The sequence below is a fragment of the Phyllobates terribilis genome, unplaced genomic scaffold (assembly GCF_046119375.1).
Source record: "Phyllobates terribilis strain yellow unplaced genomic scaffold, ASM4611937v1 Scaffold_5__5_contigs__length_657084704, whole genome shotgun sequence".
Taxonomy (NCBI): Eukaryota; Metazoa; Chordata; class Amphibia; order Anura; family Dendrobatidae; genus Phyllobates; species Phyllobates terribilis.
Genome location: NW_027362765.1, coordinates 602,599,783 through 602,618,030, shown reverse-complemented (window position 1 = coordinate 602,618,030; position 18,248 = coordinate 602,599,783). Strand labels below are relative to the sequence as shown.

Here is an 18,248-nt window from a genome sequence, read left to right as displayed (position 1 = left end):
TGAAATTAAACAGGATACTAAACTTATTTCAATTTATCAGTTTATAGTTCCTATGCTTTTTTCACTTCACTAAAATACCTAGACTTAGCAAACTCTGGCGATAAACACTGGCAGAGAGGGTACATGTTTGAGGGGTACCATGACAGATAGATTTCTAGATAGAGATAGATAGATAGATAGATAGATAGATAGATAGATAGATAGATAGATAGATAGATAGATAGATAGATAGATACTGCATGAACCTGCTTTTAAGCAGTATTAAATTCTCCTGTCTGGTGTATTATTATGTATTATTATATTACTCCATTATCCCACTAAGTTTACTTCTAATATGCTTCTGTCATGAGCAATCTATTATGAATTATTATGGTGCAATCTAAAGTGGGACTTTCTATTTTCAAAGTTTTGAATAAACTATTTTATGCCTCACACTTTGGACACATTTTTAATTAGGGGTTTAAATTGTAAATTAATTTTGATATAAAGTATTACTCACGTCGCTTGCATGCACATTTCTTTATCCTTTTGGGGTCTGTGATGTCATCATGACAAGCCTTGCAATAGAAGAATGCACTGTGGAAAAACAATATAGAGAATATAATTAGAATGTGCTATTTAAAGAACAGACCTTGACTAATGAACACCATGGACAGATAGGACATATTCTAATCACCCTATTTTGGCTGCACTCAACCCTTATGTTGTAAGCAGCAGTAATAGGGTGCCTATAGAATATCATATGGTCCTGATGCTTCTGATTTCATACATGGTGCCATATACCATCAGATGCTTTAGACTTACAGTACATAAGACTTCTTAGAAAGTAAATGTTTAGGTAGTTGCACTGGTATGAATATAATGGCTAAGGTTTCAAACACACAGGTTTGCTCTTAAATCCAAACAAGAGCCACTAAATAAGATACCGATACGCCAAACTTATAACTGATACTGTCATTCACTGTTCTTCTGAAAAGTATACAAAAACTCATCTGACATCCACACAGTGCAGTACTATGCTAATGTTTTAGGCAGGTGTGGACAAAATGTTGCAAAGTAAGAATGCTTTCAAAAATAGAAGTGTTAATAGTTTCTTTGCTGCTCGGAGAGCGGACTTCGAGATGTATTTCCTGAAATTCGCTAATTCCTGCAAAGATTGGCAAAAAAAGGAAAAAAAAGCCATTTCAAACATTGGTGAAGACTCAGAGTTCATGCAAATTATTAGTCCTACAACTATCATATCACAGGGTCCAGCACAACCAATCGGGGGGTTATAGCAGGGACTATAAGAGATGAGGACAGGCCAAACAGCACAACTTTAGGATTTACAGAGTAGGGAAAGTGGTCAGAGTAAACAGCTCATTCCACATAGGGTTAAAAAAGGCCTAAATCTAAATATGGTGTACTACTGCAGTGCTGAAACACATATTGAAAATGGGAATAATAGTTTCAGTCTGTACATAATTATCAACAGATTGCACATAGTCGAACGCTCCAGGTAGAAAATGAACTTTATTCTCTCTGGTAGCATTTGGTTTCAGTCACGGGGGCGGCGCCGGCACTGGATCAGTCACCGCTCTGAGAATACAAAGTGGAGCTTGTAACCGTGCCCCTGGCACTGACTGACAATGGCTCTGCATTGGGGCCGGCTGTCAGACAAGGACGGGGGCACGGTTACTTGAACCAGCGCCGGCGCTACCCTCATGACTGAAACCAAATGCTGGCGGAGGGAATTAAGTTCATTTTCTCCCCGGAGAATGCGCTGGGTTAGAAATGCTATTAAGCCCATATCTGCAGGTTAAGAGCATTTTTGCTGGTGACAGGTTCCCTAGGACCACTGCAACCATCGCTTGAAGATTTAAATGAAAAATATAATTTCCTATGTCGGATAAATGGGCTAAATCACCTCAAAAGAGGCAAGGCACACAACCTATGGCATAAAGTTACCAATACACCTATATAAACACTTCCTGATCTTGTGACAAAATTTAAAGAGGTATTCCCATCTCCAAGATTCTATGTAGATTGTAACGGGTCCGGGAGGCGGAACCTCTGAGCTACTATACAAGGGGGCGGCCCTTGTAAGGGAGCGGGTGGCAGTCTCTGGGTGAACGGACAGGGAGTTACGGCAAGTGATCAGGGCAGTCTCTGGGTAAGGGGTAGGTACGACCTGTGATGGCAGAGCCTCCGGGTAGGCTAGCAGGCAGATGGTAGATGTGTGCTCCCAGGTGAGCAAGCGAGAGTCTCTGGAATAGCAGGTGGTCACGGCACGTGACGGCGGAACCTCCGGGCTGGCAGGCAGGTAGGTAACGGAGAAGCGCTCCCAGGTGAGCGGGCAAGAGTCTCTGGAATAGCTGGTGGTCACCGCACGTGACAACGGGACCTCCGGGCTGGCAAGCAGGCAGGTAACGGAGATGCGCTCCCAGGTGAGCGGGCAAGAGTCTCTGAGATAGCTGGTGGTCACAGCACGTGACAACGGAGCCTCCGGGCTGGCAAGCAGGCAGATAACGGAGAAGCGCTCCCAGGTGAGCGGGCAAGCTGGTCCATAGACAGACTGACCGGAGTAGTAAGGCAGACCGTCGGACCTCAGGCAAGCAGGCAGGTAGCTGATATGCGCTCCCAGGTGAGCGGGCAGGCTGGTCCTTTAGACAGACTGACAGGAGTAGTAAGGCAGACCGTCGGACCTCAGACTGGCAGACAGTTAACAAGTATTCAGGCAGGAATCAGGCAGGAAACTAGCAGGAAACTGGCAGGAAACTGGCAGGTAACTGGCAGGTAACTGGCAACGGGACCTGAGGGCTGAAGCACAGGTGAGACACAGGTGCAAACAACATTGCTCGGGCACCTCCATTTTGGAGGAGGTGCCTTATATATGATGAAGTCCTCCGGCCATTGGCCGGGGACTCCTTAGGACGGCGCGCGCGGCCCCTTTAAGAGGAGGGGAGCGCGCGCGCGCGCGCCCTAAGCACAGGGGCCGGGAAGGAGCGCGCGCTGAGAGCAGAGCGGGAGGAGGACGCCGGGAAGGAGCGCACGCTGACAGCAGAGCGGGGAGAGGACGCCGGGCACGGAACAGAGCGGTGAGGGGAGCAGCGTCCCTGCCTAGCAGAGGGCAGGGACGCCAGCGCTACAGTACCCCCCCCTTTAGGCCCCCCCTTTTTTAGGCCAGACAGAAATTTAGCTAGGATGAGAGGGGCATGGATGTTCTCCCGGGGCTCCCACGTTCTCTCCTCAGGACCAAACCCCTTCCAATCTACCAGAAAAAAGGTCTTTCCTCTTACCCTTTTGGTGGCAAGAATGTTCTCTACCTCAAACTCGTCCTCAGCAGAAACCGGAGCAGGAGGCGTACCTGTAGACTTGGAAAAATAGTTAAGCACCACAGGTTTGAGGAGAGACACATGGAAGGAGTTAGGGATCCGTAAGTTGGCCGGGAGTTTCAATTTATAGGCCACCGGGTTGATCTGACTGATGACCTCCAGTGGGCCGATGAACCGAGGCCCTAACTTATAGGAAGGGATCTTGAGCCGGACATATTTGGACGAGAGCCAGACTTTATCCCCAGGGCGGAATTGAGGAGGGTCCAGACGTTTTTTGTCAGCGTGTCTTTTCATACGCTCGGATGACAGAAGGAGTGCGGACCGGGTACTCTCCCATATGGAGGAAAATTTGTTAACAAGAGATTCCGCAGCCGGATTGTCCGCCGAGGTGGAGACGGGAAACGGGATCCGAGGATGCTGACCGTAGACTACAAAAAACGGGGATTTGGAGGAAGACTCGCTCTCGTGATTGTTGTACGAGAATTCGGCCCATGGCAGGAGATCCACCCAGTCAGAATGGTGGGCATTAACGAAGTGCCGAAGGTAACTGGTCAGGTTCTGATTGATCCGCTCCACTTGACCATTAGACTGTGGGTGGTAAGCGGAGGAGAAGTCCAGGGTGACGTCCAGCAATTTACAAGTGGCTCTCCAGAAACGGGAAGTGAACTGTACCCCACGATCCGACACGATGTGACGGGGCAGGCCATGAAGACGGAAGATGTGGCGGATAAAGTCTTTAGCCAGCTCGGGTACAGACGGAAGACCTGGCAGTGGAATGAAGTGAGCCATCTTGGAGAAGCGGTCAGCGACCACCCAAATGACCGTACAACCGGCAGAGACGGGTAGATCAGTAATGAAGTCCATCGCTATATGCTGCCAGGGGGCAGCAGGTACTGGCAGAGGTAGGAGGCGGCCGGCCGGCAGGTGTCTCGGAACTTTGTTGCGGGCGCAGGACACACAGGCAGAAACAAAGTCTATTACATCCTTGTGCAGGTTAGGCCACCAGTAGTGCCGGGTAATAAGCTGGAGGGTCTTTTTCTGACCGGCGTGGCCAGCTAGTTTAGACGAATGACCCCAGTGTAGGATCTTCTCCCGATCAGGTACTGGTACGAACGTCTTACCAGGAGGAAGACGATTTAGACTCACGGGAGCCACCTGCATTACTCTGGCGGGGTCGATGATATGTTTCGGATCCTCCTCGAGATCAGACACCAGAAAGGACCGAGACAAGGCGTCCGCCTTGACGTTTTTGTCAGCCGGGCGAAAATGAAGGACAAAATCAAAACGAGCAAAAAACAAGGACCACCGGGCTTGGCGCGGGTTAAGTCTCTGGGCATGCTGGAGGTAAGCCAAGTTCTTGTGGTCAGTGTAAATTATTACCGGGTGAAGAGCCCCCTCGAGCAGGTAACGCCACTCCTCCAATGCCAGTTTGATGGCCAATAACTCTCGGTCTCCTATGGAATAGTTGCGCTCAGAGGAGGAGAAGAGTTTAGAGAAGAAGCCACAAGTTACCATCCTCCCGGAAGATGATTTTTGAGTAAGTACCGCTCCGGCTCCAGAGGAGGAGGCGTCAACTTCCAGGAAGAACTGTTTGTTGCCATCTGGGCGATGCAGCACCGGGGCGGAAGAGAAGGCCTGTTTAAGGGAAAGAAAGGCCTCCTCTGCTTCGGGTGGCCACTCTTTGGGATTAGTACCTTTACGGGTGAGCGCAGAAATTGGGGCCGTCCGGGAAGAGAAGTGTGGTATGAAGAGGCGGTAGTAGTTGGCGAAGCCCAGGAATCGCTGAATGGCCTTCAACCCCTCCGGTCGGGGCCATTTCTCGATGGCAGACAGTTTCTCAGGATCCATTTGTAGGCCGGTCTGAGAGATAATGTAGCCCAGAAACGGAAGCGAGGTCTGCTCAAAGAGGCACTTCTCAAATTTAGCGTAGAGATGGTTCTGCCTTAGCCTGAGCAGGACCTGACGAACGTCCCTCCGGTGAGTCTGGAGATCCGGAGAGAAGACCAAGATGTCGTCCAGGTACACCACTACGCAGGAGTAGAGAAGGTCCCGGAAGATGTCATTGACCAACTCTTGAAAGACGGCAGGAGCGTTACAGAGACCAAAGGGCATTACCAGGTATTCATAGTGGCCGTCCCGGGTGTTGAATGCCGTCTTCCATTCATCCCCCTGACGAATACGAACCAGGTTGTACGCCCCACGAAGGTCCAGTTTGGTGAAGATCCTAGCCCCCCTCAGGCGATCAAATAATTCTGGAATGAGCGGAAGGGGGTACTTATTCTTCACCGTGATCAGGTTTAGGCCTCTATAGTCTATACAGGGACGGAGAGAGCCGTCCTTCTTTTTGACGAAAAAGAAGCCTGCTCCCGCCGGGGAGGTAGATTTCCGGATGAATCCTCTGGCCAGATTCTCCTCAATATATTCGGACATTGACCGGGTCTCAGCAGCGGATAAAGGATAGATACGCCCACGGGGAGGAGTAGTACCGGGTAGCAGATCGATGGGACAGTCGTATGGTCTATGTGGTGGTAATGTCTCTGCCTCCTTTTTATTAAAGACATCTGCATAAGACCAATAAGGAATCGGAAGTCCAGGTAGATTAGCTGGGGTAGGAGAGGGACGGACGGGATGGACGGGAACCAGGCAGGTTTTATGACAGTCTTGTCCCCAGCGAAGGACCTCTCCGGTTTGCCAGTCTAGCACGGGTGCATGTCTCTGGAGCCAGGGCAGACCTAGCAAGAGGGCGTGAGAGAGTCCAGGCAGAACATGAAAGGAGATACTTTCAGAATGCAGCATTCCCACCTGCAGGGTAATGGATTCGGTGATGAGTTGAATGGGGCGAGGTAAGAGGCCCCCATCCACGGCAGCGACAGACAAGGGTACAGCCAGAGGTTTGGTGGGGATGCGGTATTTCTCAACCAGGGACTGTGAAATAAGGTTCCCGGCTGCTCCAGAGTCAAGTTGGGCTAGTTCGAAATAACGGTTCTCCCCGTAGATGATCGAAACTGACAACAGCAGGGATGGAGAGGATTTATTCTTGTCTAGGTGGACCTCTCTGAGCGAACCTAGACACAGGCGTTTCCCGACCTCTCCGGGCAGGCACGGATCCGGTGCTCCTTACTGCCACAGTAGAAGCAGCTCCCCTCGGCACGGCGTGAGTCCTGACGGGTTTTGACCATCTTGGTCTGGTCGACCTGCATAGGCTCAGGAGAGTGTACCTGGGGAGAGATGGAGGGAATGACGGGTTTCTGGAAAGTAGGAGCTAAACGTGGAATCCTTCTCTCACGGATGACCTCTTTGGCACGCTCCTGGAACCGTAGGTCAATCCGGGTGGCAAGGGTTATTAGATCATCGAGAGAGGTAGGAATGTCCCGACCAGCAAGTTCATCTTTAATACGACCGGACAGACCCTCCCAGAAGACGGATACCAGAGCGTCGTTATCCCAGGCCAGCTCCGAGGCAAGGGTGCGGAACCGTATGGCATATTGGCCCACGGTGAGACCCTCCTGACGGAGGCGTAGCAGAGAGGATGCGGATGAGGTCTTCCGTCCGGGTTCGTCGAAGACTTTCCGGAAAGCCGAGAGAAAAGCAGGCAAGTTGGACACCAGGGGGTCTCCTCTCTCCCATAGAGGATTTAGCCAGGCCAGGGCCTCCCCGGTGAGATGGGACATGATAAAGGCAATTTTGGCCCGGTCGGAATTAAACTGATGGGACAAAAGTTCAAAGTGCAGGGTGCACTGATTTATGAAGCCCCGAGCCTGGACGGGGTCGCCTCCGAAGCGAGGAGGTGCAGAAAGCCGGGGTCCGGGGTAGGATACCATAGTATTAGTGGGCAGCGGAGCTGCCGGATTGCAAGATATGGCACTGGCGGAGGTTGTTGGTGGATCAGACAGAGTGTTCAGGCGAGTATTAACATTCCGCAGGTGACCCAGGATGGCCTCCTGTTGGGACCTCTGACGGGACAGTTCAAGACAGAGGTCCGAGAGCGAGGGAGCTTGGGTGCCACCGGGTTCCATGGCCCGAGCAAACTGTAACGGGTCCGGGAGGCGGAACCTCTGAGCTACTATACAAGGGGGCGGCCCTTGTAAGGGAGCGGGTGGCAGTCTCTGGGTGAACGGACAGGGAGTTACGGCAAGTGATCAGGGCAGTCTCTGGGTAAGGGGTAGGTACGACCTGTGATGGCAGAGCCTCCGGGTAGGCTAGCAGGCAGATGGTAGATGTGTGCTCCCAGGTGAGCAAGCGAGAGTCTCTGGAATAGCAGGTGGTCACGGCACGTGACGGCGGAACCTCCGGGCTGGCAGGCAGGTAGGTAACGGAGAAGCGCTCCCAGGTGAGCGGGCAAGAGTCTCTGGAATAGCTGGTGGTCACCGCACGTGACAACGGGACCTCTGGGCTGGCAAGCAGGCAGGTAACGGAGATGCGCTCCCAGGTGAGCGGGCAAGAGTCTCTGAGATAGCTGGTGGTCACAGCACGTGACAACGGAGCCTCCAGGCTGGCAAGCAGGCAGATAACGGAGAAGCGCTCCCAGGTGAGCGGGCAAGCTGGTCCATAGACAGACTGACCGGAGTAGTAAGGCAGACCGTCGGACCTCAGGCAAGCAGGCAGGTAGCTGATATGCGCTCCCAGGTGAGCGGGCAGGCTGGTCCTTTAGACAGACTGACAGGAGTAGTAAGGCAGACCGTCGGACCTCAGACTGGCAGACAGTTAACAAGTATTCAGGCAGGAATCAGGCAGGAAACTAGCAGGAAACTGGCAGGAAACTGGCAGGTAACTGGCAGGTAACTGGCAACGGGACCTGAGGGCTGAAGCACAGGTGAGACACAGGTGCAAACAACATTGCTCGGGCACCTCCATTTTGGAGGAGGTGCCTTATATATGATGAAGTCCTCCGGCCATTGGCCGGGGACTCCTTAGGACGGCGCGCGCGGCCCCTTTAAGAGGAGGGGAGCGCGCGCGCGCGCGCCCTAAGCACAGGGGCCGGGAAGGAGCGCGCGCTGAGAGCAGAGCGGGAGGAGGACGCCGGGAAGGAGCGCGCGCTGACAGCAGAGCGGGGAGAGGACGCCGGGCACGGAACAGAGCGGTGAGGGGAGCAGCGTCCCTGCCTAGCAGAGGGCAGGGACGCCAGCGCTACATAGATGATGTAATAATAATAATAATATTAGCAAATACCTCCAATTAGAAATGTAGTATAGTTTTTCTGATTTGCTGTGTCTCTTTCCTCATGTGCAGGCATTGCAGGACCTTAGGTATCCATGGTTACGACCACTAGCAACTACCTAACCAACTGTCACTATATCATTGGACGTAACCATGGATACCTAAGGCCCTGCAATTCCCTACATGGGGTAAGTTGCACAGCGAATCAGCAAAACTATACTACATTTCTAATTGGAGATATCTGCTAATAATATTATTATTACTACTACATATTGGGATAGGATTTTGGAGATGGGAATACCCCTTTGAGTTTATTCTGCAGGATGGTTTTATTACAGTGCAGTGGTTTAACTAGAGTTCAATAGGCCTTGGTGCAAAATTTGAACCTTGGCCCCCACCTGCATGTTGGTCAGATGTATGGACACTTGAAGCGTTCTAGATCCTATAATGATATGCGTGTTCTCCCCCAAATGATAATGTCCCCCATCCTGTGCCCTTTCCTGTTATAATATCCCCTGTCCTGCGCCTCTTCCTGTTTTTATGTCCCCCTTCCTGGGCCCTTTGCTGGTGTAATGTACACCATCATGGGCCCCAACCTGGTATAATGACTTCCATCCTGGTATAATGGCACCCATAATCTTGGGCCCCTTCCTTGTATAATGTCCCCCATCCTGGGTCATTGTCTTGAGTAGAGATGAGCGGTGTTCGACTAGAACTGTTCGCCAATCTCAAATTCGAGCTGTTTTGGGCGGTGTTCGAGTTGTTCGACGAACCCGAACGATTTGCAAAAAATTCGGCTGTTCGAGGTTATGTTCGATAACTGTTCGTGCACCAAAAGCGTGTCCTGCATGTCTGGCGCTATTTAGAGCACCAATCATGCAGGGATTGTCTGTCACTCACTGTAATGCCACAGCCATGGTGGTTGTGGCATTACAGTGATTGCCCAAATCGATGGGAACAGTGCTCACAGTGAAACATGAAAAGCCGGCAATTCAGCAGCGGCATACACCGGTACCCGACAATTTAGAACAGAAAGAATAGAGCATCACACATAGATTAGATAGATAGAAACATGTCAGTCACATATATAATAAGTACAGTGACAGTGTTGCTTAATGTACTTGTCATTTAGTGTAAAGGATTTATCAAAAAAAATAATAGTGTTTTCATGCACCGTCTCTTTAAAAAAGCCGGCCGGCAATTCAGCATCTGTACCCGACAATTTAGAATAGAAGGAATAGAGAATCACACATAGATTAGATAGATAGAAACATGTCAGCCACATATATACGAAGTACAGTGACAGTGTTGCTTACTGTACTTGTCATTTAGTGTAAAGGATTTATTAAAAAATATAATAGTGTTTTCGTGCACCGTCTCTTTAAAAAAGCCGACCGGCAATTCAGCAGCGGTACCCGACAATTTATAACAGACAGAATAGAGCTTCACACATAGATTAGATAGATAGAAACATGTCAGTCACATATATATGAAGTACTGTGACAGTGTTGCTTACTGTACTTGTCATTTACTGCAAAGGATTTATTAAAAAAAATAATAGTGTTTTCATGCACCGTCTCTTTAAAAAAGCCGGCCGGCAATTCAGCATCTGTACCCGACAATTTATAACAGACAGAATAGAGCTTCACACATAGATTAGATAGATAGAAACATGTCAGTCACATATATAATAAGTACAGTGACAGTGTTGGTTACTGTACTTGTCATTTAGTATTAAAATAAAGGATTTATTATTAAAAAAAATTGGCGTGGGGTTCCCCGTAATTTTAGTCTCTAGCGGAGGTTAAGCAGACAGCTGGGGCAGATGTTTGAAGCCTGGGAAGGGGGTAATACCCACGGAGCTTCCCAGACTACTAATATCAGCCCCCAGCTGAATACCTAGCCTTTACTAGCTATTAAAATGGGGGACCCCCCAAAAAAATGACGTGGGGTCCCCCCTAATTTAATAGCTAGCAAAGGCTAGGCAGACAGCTGGGGGCTGATATTAATAGCCCAGGAAGGGAACCATGAATATTGGCCCCCTCCCAGGCTAGAAACACCAGCCGTCAGCCGCCCCAGAAATGGCGCATCCATAGGATGCGCCAATTCTGGCACTTAGCCTCGCTCTTCCATGCTGCCCTGGTGCGGTGGCAGGGGGTAATAGGGTTGGGGTTGATGTCAGCTTATAATGCCAGCTGACATCAAGCCCAGGTTAGTAATGGAGAGGCGTCTATAAGACACCCCCATTACTAACCCCATAGTCAAAGTTAAAAGAAAACACAAACACCCAGAATAAAGTCCTTTAATTGAAATAAAGACACATTCCTTTATTGCTCTAAATTAAACCATACTTACCGTCACGCCCATTCCAGCTGAAGCCAACGATCTCCTGCAATAAAAGAAAAATAATAAAGCAACCTCATCCTTACCTTTCCATGGTTCCCACGACAGCTTCAGCTCTGCTACATCGAGATAACAGGCTGGACCGCAGCAGAACGCTGCCATCCAGCCTGTCATCCCGCAGACACTGAGAAGCGCAGGCATGCTTGCGCTCTGCAGTGTCTGGCTGTGACGGCATAAAGATGAGACGAGTTCATGTCCAATGAACTCGGCGCACCTCATGCACGTCACTGACAGCGTGGGAGAATTCTCCTGCACTCAGCACTTCAGCGTGAGAATTCTCGCACGCTGTCAGTGACGTGCATGAGGTCAGCTGAGTTCATTGGACATGAATGAGCTCACCTCATGCACGTCACTGACAGCGTGGGAGAATTCTCACGCTGTAGCGCTGAGTGCAGGAGAATTTTCCCACGCTGTCAGTGACGTGCATGAGGTGAGCTGAGATCATTGGACATGAATGAGCTCACCTCATGCACGTCACTGACAGCGTGGGAAAATTCTCCTGCACTCAGCGCTTCAGCGTGAGAATTTTCCCACGCTGTCAGTGACGTGCATGAGGTGAGCTCATTCATGTCCAATGAACTCAGCTGACCTCATGTACGTCACTGACAGCGTGGGAGAATTTTCACGCTGAAGTGCTGAGTGCAGGAGAATTCTCCCACGCTGTCAGTGACGTGCATGAGGTGCGCCGAGTTCATTGGACATGAGCTTGTCTCATCTTTATGCCGTCACAGCGAGACACTGAGGAGCGCAAGCATGCCTGCGCTTCTGAGTGTCCGCGGGATGACAGGCTGGATGGCAGCGTTCTGCTGCGGTCCAGCCTGTCATCTCGATGTAGCAGAGCTGAAGCTGTCGTGGGAACCATGGAAAGGTAAGGATGAGGTTGCTTTATTATTTTACTTTTATTGCAGAAGACATTGGCTTCAGCTGGAATGGGCGTGACGGTAAGTATGGTTTAATTTAGAACAATAAAGAATTGTGTGTTTATTTCAATTAAAGGACTTTATTCTGGGTGTTGTGTTTTTTTAAATACTTTACTAGAAATTCATGGTGGTCATGTCTAATATTGGCGTGACCCCATGAATTTCGGGCTTAGGGCCAGCTGATAATGCCAAGCTGGCCTTAACCCCTTTATTACCCAGTGAGCCACCGCACCAGGGCCCTGGATGAGTTGGGTACAGCGCCAGAAGATGGCGCTTCTATGAACGCGCCATTTTCCTGGGCGGCTGCGGACTGCAATATGCAGCGGGTGGGGTCCAGAAAGCTTGGGCCTCCCTGCGCTGCAGATTCCAGCCCCCAGCTGCCTAGTTGTACCTGGCTGGGCACAAAAATAGGGCGAAGCCCCACGCATTTTTTTTTTAAATTATTTCATGAAATTCATGGAATAATTAAGAAAAAAAGGGCTTCCCTATATTGTTGTGTCCAACCAGGTACAAATAGGCAGCTGGTGGTTGGGGGCAGCCCGTCCCTGCCTGCTGTACCTGGCTGGACACAAATATAGTGCGAAGCCCCACGTCAATTTTTTTTTAATTATTTCATGAAATAATTTTTTTAAAAAAGGGCTTCCCTATATTGTTGTGTCTGGCCAGGTACAAATAGGCAGCTGGTGGTTGGGGGCAGCCCGTTCCTGCCTACTGTACCTGACTGGACACAAATATAGGGCGAAGCCCCACGTCAATTTTTTTTTAATTATTTCAGGAAATTCATGAAATAATGAAAAAAAAATTGATTTGGGGCTTCGCCCTATATTTGTGTCCAGTCAGGTACAGCAGGCAGGAACGGGCTGCTCCCAACCACCAGCTGCCTATTTGTACCTAGCTGGACACAACAATATAGGGAAGCCCTTTTTTTCTTAATTATTCCATGAATTTCATGAATTTAAAAAAAAAATACGTGGAGCTTCGCCCTATTTTTGTGTCCAGCCAGGTACAACTAGGCAGCTGGGGGCTGGAATCTGCAGCGCAGGGAGGCCCAAGCTTTCTGGGCCCCACCCGCTGCAAATTGCAGTCCGCAGCCGCCCCGGAAAATGGCGCGTTCATAGAAGCGCCATCTTCTGGCGCTGTACCCAACTCATCCAGGGCCCTGGTGCGGTGGCTCACTGGGTAATAAAGGGGTTAAGGCCAGCTTGGCATTATCAGCTGGCCCTAAGCCCGAAATTCATGGGGTCACGCCAATATTAGACATGACCACCATGAATTTCTAGTAAAGTATTTAAAAAAAACACAAACACCCAGAAAAAAGTCCTTTAATTGAAATAAACACACAATTCTTTATTGTTCTAAATTAAACCATACTTACCGCCACGCCCATTCCAGCTGAAGCCAATGATCTCCTGCAATAAAAGTAAAATAATAAAGCAACATCATCCTTACCTTTCCATGTCCAATGAACTCGGCTCACCTCATGCACGTCACTGACAGCGTGGGAAAATTCTCACGCTGAAGCGCTGAGTGCAGGAGAATTTTCCCACGCTGTCAGTGACGTACATGAGGTGAGCCGAGTTCATTGTCGGCTCATCTGGATGCCATCACAGTCAGACACTGAGGAGCGCAAGCATGCCTGCGCTTCTCAGTGTGTGCGGCATGGCAAGCTGGATGGCAGCGTTCTGCTGCGGTCCAGCCTGTCATCTCGATGTAGCAGAGCTGGAGCTGTCCTGGGAACCATGGAAAGGTAAGGATGAGGTTGCTCCTATGGATGCGCCATTTCTGGGGCGGCTGAGGGCTGGTGTTTCTAGCCTGGGAGGGGGCCAATATTCATGGCTCCCTTCCTGGGCTATTAATATCAGCCCCCAGCTGTCTGCCTAGCCTTTGCTAGCTATTAAATTAGGGGGGACCCCACGTCATTTTTTTGGGGGGGTCCTCCATTTTAATAGCTAGTAAAGGCTAGGTATTCAGCTGGGGGCTGATATTAGTAGCCTGGGAAGCTCCGTGGGTATTACCCCCTTCCCAGGCTTCAAACATCTGCCCCAGCTGTCTGCTTAACCTCCGCTAGAGACTAAAATTACGGGGAACCCCACGCCAATTTTTTTTAATAATAAATCCTTTATTTTAATACTAAATGACAAGTACAGTAACCAACACTGTCACTGTACTTATTATATATGTGACTGACATGTTTCTATCTATCTAATCTATGTGTGAAGCTCTATTCTGTCTGTTATAAATTGTCGGGTACAGATGCTGAATTGCCGGCCGGCTTTTTTAAAGAGACGGTGCATGAAAACACTATTATTTTTTTTAATAAATCCTTTGCAGTAAATGACAAGTACAGTAAGCAACACTGTCACAGTACTTCATATATATGTGACTGACATATTTCTATCTATCTAATCTATGTGTGAAGCTCTATTCTGTCTGTTATAAATTGTCGGGTACCGCTGCTGAATTGCCGGCCGGCTTTTTTAAAGAGACGGTGCACAAAAACACTATTATATTTTTTAATAAATCCTTTACACTAAATGACAAGTACAGTAAGCAACACTGTCACTGTACTTCGTATATATGTGGCTGACATGTTTCTATCTATCTAATCTATGTGTGATTCTCTATTCCTTCTATTCTAAATTGTCGGGTACAGATGCTGAATTGCCAGCCGGCTTTTTTAAAGAGACGGTGCATGAAAACACTATTATTTTTTTAAATAAATTCTTTGCAGTAAATGACAAGTACAGTAAGCAACACTGTCACAGTACTTCATATATATGTGACTGACATGTTTCTATCTATCTAATCTATGTGTGAAGCTCTATTCTGTCTGTTATAAATTGTCGGGTACCGCTGCTGAATTGCCGGCCGGCTTTTTTAAAGAGACGGTGCACGAAAACACTATTATATTTTTTAATAAATCCTTTACACTAAATGACAAGTACAGTAAGCAACACTGTCACTGTACTTCATATATATGTGACTGACATGTTTCTATCTATCTAATCTATGTGTGATGCTCTATTCCTTCATGTCTAAATTGTCGGGTACCGGTGTATGCCGCTGCTGAATTGCCGGCCGGCTTTTTTAAAGAAAGCGTCTTCTGAGCAGTTTGTCAGCTTTTGGACACCTTTGAAGGTGTTTTCTATGTGTTCCTATGTGTTTTTGTTTGCCTGCCATTGGTTTTAACGGTGTTCGACGGTGTTCTAAGGTGTTCGACGAACAGTTCGACGAACAGTTCCTCGAACATCCCGGTGTTCGACGAACCGAACCCGAACACTACGGGGGTGGCTCAACACTAGTCTTGAGTAATGCTCCCCATCCTTGGTCCCTTTCTTTTATAATACTCCCTATCGTAAGTCCCTTCCTTATATGATCTTCCCTATTCTGGGCTTGTTCCTTATATAGCGCCCCCCCCCCCATACTGGGCCCCTTTCTTATTTAATGTTCCCCCTCCTGGGCCCCTTCCTTGTATAATACTCCCCATCCCGGGTCCTTTCCTTGTATAATGCTACACATCCTGGGCCCCTCCCCTGTATAATGCTCCCCTGTTACAGTAATGTCCTATTTATACATTTTTCCTACTTTCGCACAGAAAATCACTTTGAAAAAATCTTTTTTGTTAGTTATATTTCGAGAACATAAACTTTTTATTTTATCTATTTGCAGAACTGTATGAGAGCTTATTATTAAAATAATGAACTGTAGTTTTTATTGGTACCATTTTGGGATACATATGACTTTTTATTTTTTTAGGCAAGGTTAACAAAAACAGCAAGGACAAGTAATAATATAATTTTATAGTAATATCAAACATGCGACTTTTTGTGGAGTTTTTTTTCACAAATAAACTTTTCTTATGTATGTATTAAAACTGGGATCTGATAGGCTGGGATATATGGCAGATACGGATGTAAGGAAGTGGGCAAGAGAGAAGAAAACAGCTGAAGTTAATGCCTAGCTGAGTATTTGCAAGAGAGCACCGCCATCTGCTGGTCAAAGGCGAAAGTGAAAGAAAAGAAAGAATTACAGTATTAAGAACTTGTTAGTGGGAAACCATAGTCCCACAGGAAGAGTTTAAAAGACGACATTAGGTCAGGTGACACCTGTGCCATAGTGACTAATTATAAAAGGCCTGGCCGGGCCAAGAAGTTGGCGCCAGAACCTGTACCAGGACAGGCCATGTGGCTGTTAAGTGGGCTTACAGCCACCATCGCCACAGAACGGTCCGAGAGCAGCCAGATGCCGGAGAAGGCCTGAGCTGTAAGGAAGATCCATGCCTAGCGCCATTAGAAGTCTGTGACCAACACCAGTAGAAGTCTGTGACCAGTGCCAGTGGAAGTCTGTGAGCAGCGCTAGTAGAAGTCTGTGACCAATGCCAGTAGTAGTCTATAAGCAGCACCAGTAGAAGTCTGTAAGCAGCACAGTAGAAGACCATGAACAGATCTGGAACAGGCTCGGCAGACAATCCGGCTGTAGCAGAGGACCGTTCCTGTGGGCAGTTACTTCCAGTGCAGACGTACAGTACAGGGTTTGGGATGGGGCCATGCTTTAGGGAACGGAGACGGCCGGTGGGATGAGCACACAGTATACCCACTGACTCGCAAATCTAGGACTTGTGGCCTAGCGAGAAATACCGGTGACCCCCCGCTAGGGCCAGTGTAACAATCAGAGGCATTTATAGAGACTATGACGGGGACAAGCCTAGTACTGAGAGTGACGCCCGTGAAGTTGAGACATAAAGGCATTAACAGTCATTTAACATATAGATAGCCAGAATAGTGTATGTAATACAACGTTGCATAGATATTGTATTTAGTTGCATTGCTATATAGTGCTTACTTGTATACATATATACTTATAAATAGATTTTCCTTTTTGTGTTGGTTAAATAAATAGTATTGCTTAAGTACCACTATCTCCTCATTGTCTGCGCTGTTGCATCCAAGTAACCTGCTTACACGGAGGCCTTTATAAGGTTTCCAATTGCCATAGAAACTCATAGTATTGGCATAACTCAGCATTTTCCAAAAACAAGCACCATACACAGAATGCTGTGATGAATAGTCTAACAGCCGTGACACTTGCAGGCGCGGCGACAGTGAATGAAATGCCAAGCACGCCAAAATACTCGGCGAGCACTCGAGCAGGCTCGCCAAAAGAGTTACCTGCTCAACACTAATAGTGACAGATATTAAAACATAAACAAGTGCACTATGCATCACACAGTGCACTTTTTTCTTTGCGTACCTCAGGTAAAGAAATACTTTTTAAAAAAATAAAAAAAAACTCAGTATGTCAACTCTATCAGCATTTGTACTGCAGTTTTTCTCCAATGAGAGTAAATTAGCTTAGAACCAAACAAAACGCATATTTTTTTAAAAAAAAAACTGAATTAAAAACGCATAAAAAAGGAATCAAAAAACTATATTTTCACAAAGTTCTGCAGGAAAGTGGGATAATCTACCACAGGGCATGTTGTAAGATTTGTTGTTTTAAGATTTTAAGATGGTAAAGAACCTATATTACCTTGAACAATATAATTGAAGTCAATATGATAAAAGAAAAACCATAACAGTAATAAACCTACCGTTTAACTTCCTTGGCATCACTTGCTATGAAGAATCCAAGCGTGCCTTCTTTAATCTTCACGTGGTTTCCTGGGTTGATAATAATCCTGGGGACAAGTAAAAATGTGGTGAAAACATGCTTAGAACTGAATCTCACTATGAGTTCATTATCTATCCAGTCATTGGTGGAATAAACCCATTATCCCCTCCAGCTAGAACCCTTTACAACCACAAATGACAATATCTGAGCTGGCAACAAAATGAGAGGGAGCAGTTATTGGGCTCACTTTTAGGGCTGCAAAGAAAGCTGGACAAACATCCCAAATATCTATAACAAAAATTTTAAAGAGTTTTAACAATGAACCTTAAAATGAATACCAAAGTAGTCAAAACATGTGTTCTACTTATGGACTCAGTCATTGTCATTGTGATTTTAGGTACCAATGATTAGTATGGAGTGCTATAAAAAATGATACTATTAGCTTCATATTTTATTTTATGAACCAGCATTATATACAATATTAAAACTTGACTACGATTAGCAGAAAAAGATAAAACGTAAAAAATCCAGTATGGATCTGTAGAGGGAGGGGTTAATGGTGCATTTAATTATTGCATGAAAAACAAAAGCAGTAGTGAAAGCTGCACTTTGGAGCTAGGTCGTATCCTCTGTTTTACTTTAAGTCTATAAAGTAATAACTGTCTTGTATTGAATTTATAGCTTGGAAGGAAATATACCAAACTTTATTCCTGAATCCCTGGTTTAGTGAATAAAAGTGGAAACATACTGAAATTCTGTTTTGATAAATCCAAATGTGGAATACAGGATAAAATGTAACTTAAAAACATCTATTGGAAGTGTAAGGGTTTCCCAATCTTCAAAA

General features: G+C 47.2%; 1 protein-coding gene across 21 annotated transcripts in view; it reads right to left on the bottom strand.

Moving 5' to 3' along the window:
- KCNMA1 (potassium calcium-activated channel subfamily M alpha 1) overlaps nt 1-18,248 on the bottom strand; it is a 731,255-nt gene that overhangs the window by 194,719 nt on the left and 518,288 nt on the right. For all 21 annotated transcript variants that reach the window (XM_073686045.1, XM_073686039.1, XM_073686043.1 and 18 more), the window contains 2 exons: nt 17,385-17,471; nt 500-576 (listed from right to left, as the gene is read on the bottom strand). In XM_073686045.1, the coding sequence (XP_073542146.1) occupies nt 500-576; nt 17,385-17,471 (164 nt within the window). The remainder of the gene's footprint in view (nt 1-499; nt 577-17,384; nt 17,472-18,248) is intronic.